General features: G+C 37.4%; 2 protein-coding genes across 4 annotated transcripts; one reads left to right on the plus strand and one right to left on the minus strand.

Annotated features, from left to right (window-relative positions):
- Positions 1-952: 952 nt before the first annotated feature.
- Positions 953-3,327, plus strand: LOC113691715 (uncharacterized). The gene is made up of 3 exons (XM_027209995.2): positions 953-1,266; positions 2,588-2,646; positions 2,737-3,327. The coding sequence occupies exons 1-3, from the start codon at positions 1,147-1,149 to the stop codon at positions 3,065-3,067; spliced, it is 510 nt and encodes a 169-aa protein (XP_027065796.2). The 5' UTR covers positions 953-1,146; the 3' UTR covers positions 3,068-3,327.
- A 1,486-nt stretch (positions 3,328-4,813) lies between these two features.
- Positions 4,814-8,081, minus strand: LOC140004344 (triphosphate tunnel metalloenzyme 3-like). Of its 3 annotated transcripts, XR_011815777.1 has the most exons (3): positions 6,847-8,081; positions 5,577-5,732; positions 4,814-4,974 (listed from the first exon to the last, which is right to left on the minus strand). XR_011815777.1 is itself a non-coding variant. In XM_072052508.1 (2 exons), the coding sequence occupies exon 1, from the start codon at positions 7,458-7,460 to the stop codon at positions 6,852-6,854; it is 609 nt and encodes a 202-aa protein (XP_071908609.1). In that variant the 5' UTR covers positions 7,461-8,070; the 3' UTR covers positions 4,814-4,974; positions 6,847-6,851. The 3 variants fall into 3 exon arrangements, 2 of the variants coding, with proteins under 2 accessions (XP_071908609.1, XP_071908610.1); XM_072052508.1 differs by lacking the exon at positions 5,577-5,732 and having other exon boundaries at positions 6,847-8,070; XM_072052509.1 differs by lacking the exons at positions 4,814-4,974; positions 5,577-5,732 and adding an exon at positions 5,763-5,921.
- Positions 8,082-8,567: the final 486 nt, after the last annotated feature.

Genomic DNA, 8,567 nt, shown 5'->3' on the forward strand with positions numbered 1-8,567 from the left:
ATGCAGCTCAAACCAATCATAGTTTGCGTGATGTAAATCGTGTAATAAAAATGGATTCCATTGACAAGTTCTCATCAATAAGCGCATGTTATAATGTTGGAACACATTTTTTTTTTGGGTTTTAAAGAAGACTCCAATAAATAGGCACATTTTAATACAATTCTATTTATTTATTTGTTTTCTTTATAAGGGAAATAGGAGACTTCAAGTCTTATTGAGAAGATCTGGAAATTAAACCCAAGAACCTTATGGTCACTATGTATAATCATTCGAGCTGAATCTATGCGGCATTATATACATTCGAGCTTTTTTTTTTTTTTTTAGGGACCCATGTTCACAAATTCATATTTAGTTCCTCCTTTGCATTTAGATGTTTTTATTGATTTGATTTAGTTTATTAAAAAAATTAACATGTGAGACCTATCCATTAGGTGAACCAAAATAAAATTTCAATAGCAAGATTTAAACAACAAAAATTATATTATTGATTAGGAAATTCGTTGAATTGGAAAAATTTTTCGATCCAGACTAGGCTAAAATAGGAAGAAAATTTATTAAATAAAAACCATTTAAATTTGGTTCAGCTAAATCGTCTTTTTCTACTTTTGTAAAAACTACTTAACATACTAATTATTCAAACATGCAAGCCATCTATTTTTTTTTTTTTTTTTTTTTTTTGATAAGAGCATAGTAGTATTCCTTAACCCGCGGGTCAAAACGAACTCTAGAGTCTAGATCTAGAATCTAGATTGTCCTACTAGAATCAAAGTCAATTTATGTCTAGAAAATATAATTAATAAAATAGCAGTAGTTAGGAAATTGCTCCCCCCACAAAAAGTCAAAATTCAATTTCACCCCCCACAAAACCCTTTCGCACATGACAAAACCCTAGCCTCTTCTTTTACCCTTCCCTTTTTCTTTAATTTTAATTTAATTTAATTTTTTTTAAGATTTGGACACTCAAAGGCCAACCCTACTCCGCCACAGTCCACACCCCCTCTTGTCTCTCTCCCCCCTAAATCTTTGATTTTCTCTATTTAAGGCCTCTATTTCTTTTTGATTTTCTTTTACCCCTATCACCGCTGTCCTCTCTGCTCTGTACTATAGCCTTGCTTCCGCTGTAATTTTTTACCGGGAAGGTTTTCAATGGAGGTCAGCAACTCCAGCTCTGATGTTCATGCTATGGTGAAAACAGTAGTGGTCAAGACTCTGGTGGCTGAGACCCTTTTGGCTGCTCAGAGATCTCTTGTTTGGCTTCTTTTGCTGGTATAAACATTTATTAACTTAGTACTCGCTTACTCGTACACATTTTTTCTTGTAAAGTTTGAATTTTATGACGTGGGTTTTAGCTTTTATGCTCTCTTTCTGCCTTTTACGCTCCTTTGAGTCATGAGATTTTCTAATCTTGGTTTTTCCCCCTTTCCTTTTTTAAATGTTTGGGTGGGTTGCTAGGGTTATACAGAAGGGTGCTTGTCTCCTCACTCTCTTCCTTGATGCAGACAGCACAGAGAGATTGAGAAGAGGGGAAAAAAAGTTATTGTGGGCTCTGTCCAAGTTTCTGCTTTGATTTTCAACTAGGAAAAATTTTAACTTGTTTTTAGGAGTAGAGTTTTTTTCAACTGAACGGGTTTGCTGCTACACTGAAATCCTGTTTATCCTTGGCTTGTGCGCTTCATAAAGCATAGCCATGTTGTCCGTGCTTTTTATGCAAGTACCAGAGGGAGATTTAAAATTAATGCTTTTCCTCTTTATTATTCTATAAAAGTACTAATTTTGTACTATTTGTTGTAGAAATTGGGAGTAAGCATTCGTGTAGCCATCTTGAGGATTTAATTGTTACGAATATAATGTCTAATTGCAACTTATTCTACTTATGCCTAATTGAATTGTTGTTACGGGTAGGAGATTTTCCATTTTATCGATGTTGAATGGTTCCCTTTTTGTTGCTTTAAAGTAAAATAAAAATGTTTTTTCCTTTTTCTGCTTTTAATTTGTATGACAAGTATGGGCTAATTCTTGTGGGCGTGTTGAATTTAATTCCTTGGTCTATGAATTATTTAAGGTTTTCTTGCACGAAGAAATCTACCTAGAAAATTGAGGAAAGTTGGCACAATACTGATAACTTAGTTGTTCGTGTTATTTACGTGGTTCAATGAAGTGTCTCTTATTCAGTTTAGCTTGTTGGAATGATGGTCATGCTAGTACGCTTTGCTTTTGTTAAACATGTCCTATTGATACTAACTCTTTAGTTGAGCATGCCCTGTCTCATAATTCTTTAATGGATCTCAGTAATGTAAAACTCAAATTCTCAATTTTTTTGCTCAATCTACAAATTTTTGAAAAAATAACGTACAATTTTTTTCCTTTTTTAAGTTTTATGATGCTGCTAATATTGTTTTAAAATTTTTTTTTTGACTCAGTGTGTTTGTGCTTTCCACTCTTTTGATTGCAGTCCGTATACTCTGCATTGCCTTTTTGAACTGATCTACTTGCTGTTCTTGCTCCTCGGTTTTAGTTGTTCTAAAGCACCTTAATTTTTCCTTCATTGCATGCCTTTGATAATTGAAATTTTTGTTTATGTCTTCAGACAGGATCTCTGCTGAAGGGTGTTGATGATTTATCCCCATCTTTCTTAGCTGATAAAGGGTAATGAATTTGTCATTGTTGTCTCATTTGCATTACACACTGACATTTAGAGGGAGCCTTTGAAAAATAGAATTTATGCATTGTCTACAGGTTCCCTATGGAAGAGCTTCATAAAAAGAAGCGGCCAGAACCTGACAATAAAGATGCTAGTGACACAGATGATGATGAAGAAGAAGAAGATGATGATGATCAGGATGATGATGATGCAGGTGATGAGGATTTCTCAGGTGACGAGGGTGGAGAAGATGATGAAGAAGGGGATCCTGAGGACGATCCCGAGGCTAATGGTAACGGTGGCAGTGATGACGAGGACGGAGACGATGATGACGGTGATGATGATGAGGATGAGGATGACGAGGAAGATGAAGAAGAGGAAGATGAAGATGAAGAAGAACAACCCCCTGCTAAGAAGAGAAAGTAAATTAATTAGGTGATCATTCTGCTTCTTTCTCTCGGCTGGGTATGTTTAATAGGAAATAGGACGTTTAGGATGTTTGTGTCTTCTTAGATTAGGGAAGTCACAGTCCTAGATTAGGGAAGTCACAGTCCTTGTTTAGAATTTACTGCATTTTATAACGTTATAGACATTTACAGCTTCCAATTTGTAGAATTAACGGATATTTGGAATTGTTCTTGAAGGTTGATTTTAATGTGATTAGTGCTTGACATTTGGTTTTGAAATGTTGCTATTTTGAAGGATAGCACTGATGTACAGTGTTTCTGTCTCTCTTTTTCTCCTGTCATGGATACTACATCATATGGAGTCTTGCTGAATTCATCAAATCTATATTTGGGGCAAGGAGTACAACCGTACAAGTTTGGTTGTTCTCCAGACAAGAAATATATACCGCTATAGAGGTCTACCGCGGATGCATTTTCCTGTTTTAGTATCCACTGTGCGAGTCTTTTTTTTTTTTTGTTTTTTTTTATTGAATTTTCAATTTCACTAACGTCCCTTTCAGTAGTGGACTTCCGCTTGAGATGGTACTTTTCACTTTCCCTAACATCCACATATACACCCAACTCTTCGCCCAACTCAGTTCATTCTTTCGTTTAAAACAATTGTTACTCGGTGCTTGCATGTCTGCGTCTTCAAGGCCTTGCTTCTGTGACTGTCATAACAAGGAACCAAATAAAAGATAAGCACCTTCAAGGTTTCAACCTCAACCCCGTCCTCCGCCAAACGGGGCCATGTAGTTCAAGGGATGATACCCTGGAGATAAATTCTTGAACTTGTCTCAAGGCGCCATTTTTTTTTTTTTTTTTTTTTTTTTGGGGGGGGGGGGGGGGGGGGGGGGTAATAAAGCTTCTCAAAGTTTTGCTGTCTTCGTAAGCCAAGCACAAACTAGAATTGGAATCACGCACCACCAGGCAAACAATAATATTTACCAAGAACTACCATAACTCAGAATTTCGTCATCTGGTTAAACATGCAAAGCTTTTGCGATCAAAGGTCTTCTTTACCAATGGATGATACTCCGGAGATTCATTCTCTAAACTTCTCACAGTTTTCGCTATACCTGACCGTCTGTAAGCCAAGCACTAACTAAAATTGGAACCAGAGTCTTATATCACAACCATCCAATCAATATGATCGAAATCGACCCTAACTCAGCATTTGGCCAACTGGTTGGACATGCAAAACTTTTGTGCTCAAAGGTCTTCTCGATTCGAGGTTGTTGTACCCCTTCGGTAAGATGTACACTTTGGCACATTTTCTAGTATGTAAAAAGCGTCAGGAAATATGCCGAACATATCAATTAATTTGCCATCCCAATTCACTTGGAGCCATTTCGGACCTGAACTTTCACCTACCATCAAAAATTGCTATGGTTGAGCAAGCTACCCATCCATTATTGCTATTCTTTTGGAAGTTTGCACTCAATAACCAAAACACCCTTCTTCTTTTTCTTTTGGTTCCCCTTCTTTGAACTAAGTTAAGGGATAAACATTACATTATTTAATCAACAAACTCAAATGTATGGTTGAGTCCAGGAAAGATATTCACAAAATAATTCAGAAATTGGTTGGAATAGCGGTAGAAATCAAATAGTCAAGAGTGTTAATGCCTTTCTGGTTTAGATGCCAGGACAAAGATTGGATGCTCAACGTAGGGATCACATGTAAAGCAGGCATATCAAAAAGTTTGACCAATCCAAAGACAAAAGAACCCAAAACACTCAAATTCTTAAATTTCATCTTCAGGTCCAGAAAGTATTAAGAGTAACAGCTGTATATTTGAAGCAGTCAAGCATCAAAATGCTTGATTTATTGCTGCATCAACCTTCTGCTTCTTCACTGGAATCAGTAAACATCCGCCAACATGACCTGCAGGAATGAGACAAGAAATGTGGCTTTACCAGTGTCCAAATCCAAGGTGGTGAATGCATGACTTAATTTGTGCAAATGTGGGCTTCAAGATGATAAAAAGCAGAGAGAAACAGATTCTGTTCATGAGAAGTGAAAACTGCTGCTAATATGATCTACTTCACCTCAGTGCAGCATTTCTACCTTAGAATTGAACAACTGACCGTGAACTGGGTATCGTCTAGGGAATAGCATGACAAGAAGCTCACCTTCTTTTAGTAAAACCTATAGTCATTTAATTTAAACATCTGCAGGATATTACAAAATATCACTATAGCATTTTCTTCCCCCCTATAAATTTTAAATCTCAAAGGCAAGTGCACTTCGTAGTTCCTTCTTGTCCATTTAGCCCTGGCATCAACCAATTGTACCACAAGGCCCCTCAAGACACTACCAGATGACAACATCATGCGAATCTGAGAAGCCACCTCAGACCACGGTATGCATTCCGAATACCCTAGAAACATTTGATGGCAAAGGAATATTTGTCTACTTGTAGAAGAACTTCTACCCACAGTTCATCTAGAATAAAGAATAAATGACAAAAGAAACTCAATACTTACATAGTAAATGCTTAAGTTTGACTGAGCAAGGATTTTCAAGGATTTCTTACTTCCATTATAGACTAACAAAATCTATGCTCCAATGTTGTAGAACAAGTAAGAAGTGGACCTTGTTCTCCTCCTTTATTTTCCCCTCCCCAATTCTGCCATTCTGCACTGCACTTGAAGTGCAACATCCAAAATCCCATGACAATACTGTCTCATCATAAAAGAGTAAAAACAACATAACACCACTCAACCACATAACACCAACACAATACTTTATACTTGTTTGAGACAACAAAGTGGGTGGTCTAGTTCAATCTTGAAAGTAGCCTGTAGGAGAAGTTTGCCAAGAATTTCACCCTAAAGAAAACCCAAAGGCTTCCATCAGTTCACTACATTCTATCATCACCAATACAACAAAAACAACCCAGGTGTCATAAATGGGAAGGACGGCTGTTCTCTTTCCACAAATAAAGTTATCATGCTAGCTTTATAGTTTTAAGATGACTTGTTCAGGCAGAGTAGAAAGGAAAACTCAGTTGAACAAATTTAAATGGTAGAGTTTGGAAAAGAGTTAAAAATGAGTCAAGCACATCTAGTAACATGCATTTCCCAGTTAACAAAACTGCCTCCCTTCCAAACCATCTTTAGAAAAACCTAGGAACTGTTATCCTCCCCAAAGTTTCTTACTCGCTAAGGTCCCAACTTTTTGCTGTCAACTATCAAACAGGTTTGGCTAAACCACTTTTAATTGAAAACCCAACAAAGAGTACAAACATGTTATGAGTTTTGAAGAGGTATGACGTAATTCCATTCAATCTGTGCGCATGAAGATGTATTTTATGAGTCTGTACCATCAGCCAACATGAACCATCAGACTTTGCAGAGCCAATATTAATTATTGGGTAATAACACAATAAATACACCTTTTACCAGGTTCCAATGCAGAAACAAACACAAAATACACCACACAATTAACATATCCTGCATAACAGAAAATTTGCACATCAATTTACAGATCAACAACCTACACAACAATTTGCTTTAAGTCAAAATTACAACCAACCACCCAACCTTATTTATCATAAGCTCATCACCTGCAAAAACGAATTGCTACAAGACCTTTAACATTCAATCCAGGCGATGCTCAATATGCTAGTTCATCAAAATAACTCACACTGCTAGCACATAACGCAACATTAAAAACAAAGCAATGAGAAGATCAAGATAGAAACACAACTTCCGAATCAAAATACACCATAATCTTATATCGTAAAACACTTACAATAATTACTGAGGCAACTTTCCAGACCGAAAAGTCGCAAACTTTGACACCTGCGAATATGAGTACTCAATCTCATTCTCCTTCAAGAACTCTTCGATCATCCCCTTAACTTTTTCTGGCTCTGAACTCTCGCATTCGATCTCATAGCAAGTCCCAAAATCATAAACCGTCTCATCCACTTCCAATTTCACCCCATTCCACTCGTACACATTTCTCACATTCCTAAAGCCCCCCAACCCCACAAATCCCGCCTTCACACCAAACTCCTCGCGAGCCCTCCTCGCCACCCGGGAATCTACATCGACTAACTTGGTTGCATCTTCCAAACACTGCAAACCCACCTCGAAATCCACTTCTTCTTCGTCCTCCTCGACCCGGCTAACGCCATCGACGATCACAGCTTTTGCCTTTAGGCAGATGAAACATTTGAGGGGTTGAGAGTTCTCGTAGAATCGGAGGCGGAGAACTGCCCGGCGAGAACTCAGCTCGCCAGCAGCGCCGTCGTAGAACGAGTTCCTTTGGTGGTGGGTTTTGGTGTGGAAGGGGGAAAGTAAGGAAAGGACCTTCCGGTGTGCGGCCGAATCTGGTAATCTAAGCTTTACTTCGACCTCCATTTGCTTAGCAAATGAGGTCGTTATCCTTCGGAGGATATGAGCCGCCCAAAGATTTGATGTTCCTCTAATTCTAATTTATTTCTTAAAACATAAAATATGAAGCAAGGAGTAGAATTTTTAAAGATAAAGAAAACAATAAATATCGGGAATCAAGGGGAAAGGCCGATGCGGTGGGATTTGGTGGAGGGATTAAGGGAGGAGCGGTCGAAGTGCTGAAGGAGAGAGGAGGCGGCGGTGGCTGTGGAGGATGAAATTGAGGTGGAGGAAGCGGCGGTGGAGGCGCGTTTACGGGATTCTTCGAGTTCTTCTTTGTCGTCGAGTTTCACTTCGATCTTGGTGGCTTTTCTCCTCAGCATCTCTCTGGCTGGCACCCGCTTATCTGGATTACCCCAGCCTCAACTTTTCGTTATTCTGATTCTCACAACCACACCAGTGGTGGTGGCACTACTGGTGAAAGCCCAGTACCTTTGCTGGAACGGACTGGCTAGTGGTCTGACTTGTGAATTGAATTGTAATTTTTGCCAATAATAATACTAATAATATAAATAAATAGCTATAATTGATTTCATTGTCAAATGCGTCAATTTTTGTTTTGTATGATCATTTTTGGAAATGCATCAATAATATGCAGGAGTCCCCCTTCAGAATCCGACCTTATCTAATGTCCAATTTTAATAAGGGACAATGATATTTCTTATATTTATCTCCAGAAATCATTTTTTAGTCAACCTAAAAAGTCATGTGTGCATGAATAAGATATTTTAAAAATATTATTTGTATCCCTTTTACAAAATCCCTAATTAGTTGATACAAAATTATCCTTTTTTTCTTTTTTTTTTTAAATCAAACTTTGTAGTAGTAAATATGATATTTCTTTATTAAATTAATAGTAGTAACGAAAGTTCAAGGATTGATCATGAAATACAAGGATCAATTTTTGAAAATTAGATCGGGCTGATCAGTTCGATCGGTTGAATCGTAAATCGATTATGTCTTTGGTCCGATTCAATTAAAAATTCACAAAAATAATTAAATTGATCAAAATCGGTTGAACCGGTAAAAATCGATAAAAATTAGAAGATTCAATCAATATTATTAAGTATTTAT

The sequence above is a fragment of the Coffea arabica genome, chromosome 6c (assembly GCF_036785885.1).
Source record: "Coffea arabica cultivar ET-39 chromosome 6c, Coffea Arabica ET-39 HiFi, whole genome shotgun sequence".
NCBI classification, from domain to species: Eukaryota; Viridiplantae; Streptophyta; class Magnoliopsida; order Gentianales; family Rubiaceae; genus Coffea; species Coffea arabica.

Coding starts and splice junctions, on each gene's coding strand:
- LOC113691715 (XM_027209995.2), top strand. CDS start 1,147: ATGGAGGTCAGCAACTCCAGCTCTGATGTTCATGCTATGGTGAAAACA. Junction 1,267..2,587: donor TTGTTTGGCTTCTTTTGCTG/GTATAAACATTT, acceptor TTATGTCTTCAG/ACAGGATCTCTGCTGAAGGG. Junction 2,647..2,736: donor TCTTTCTTAGCTGATAAAGG/GTAATGAATTTG, acceptor CATTGTCTACAG/GTTCCCTATGGAAGAGCTTC.
- LOC140004344 (XM_072052508.1), bottom strand. CDS start 7,460: ATGGAGGTCGAAGTAAAGCTTAGATTACCAGATTCGGCCGCACACCGG.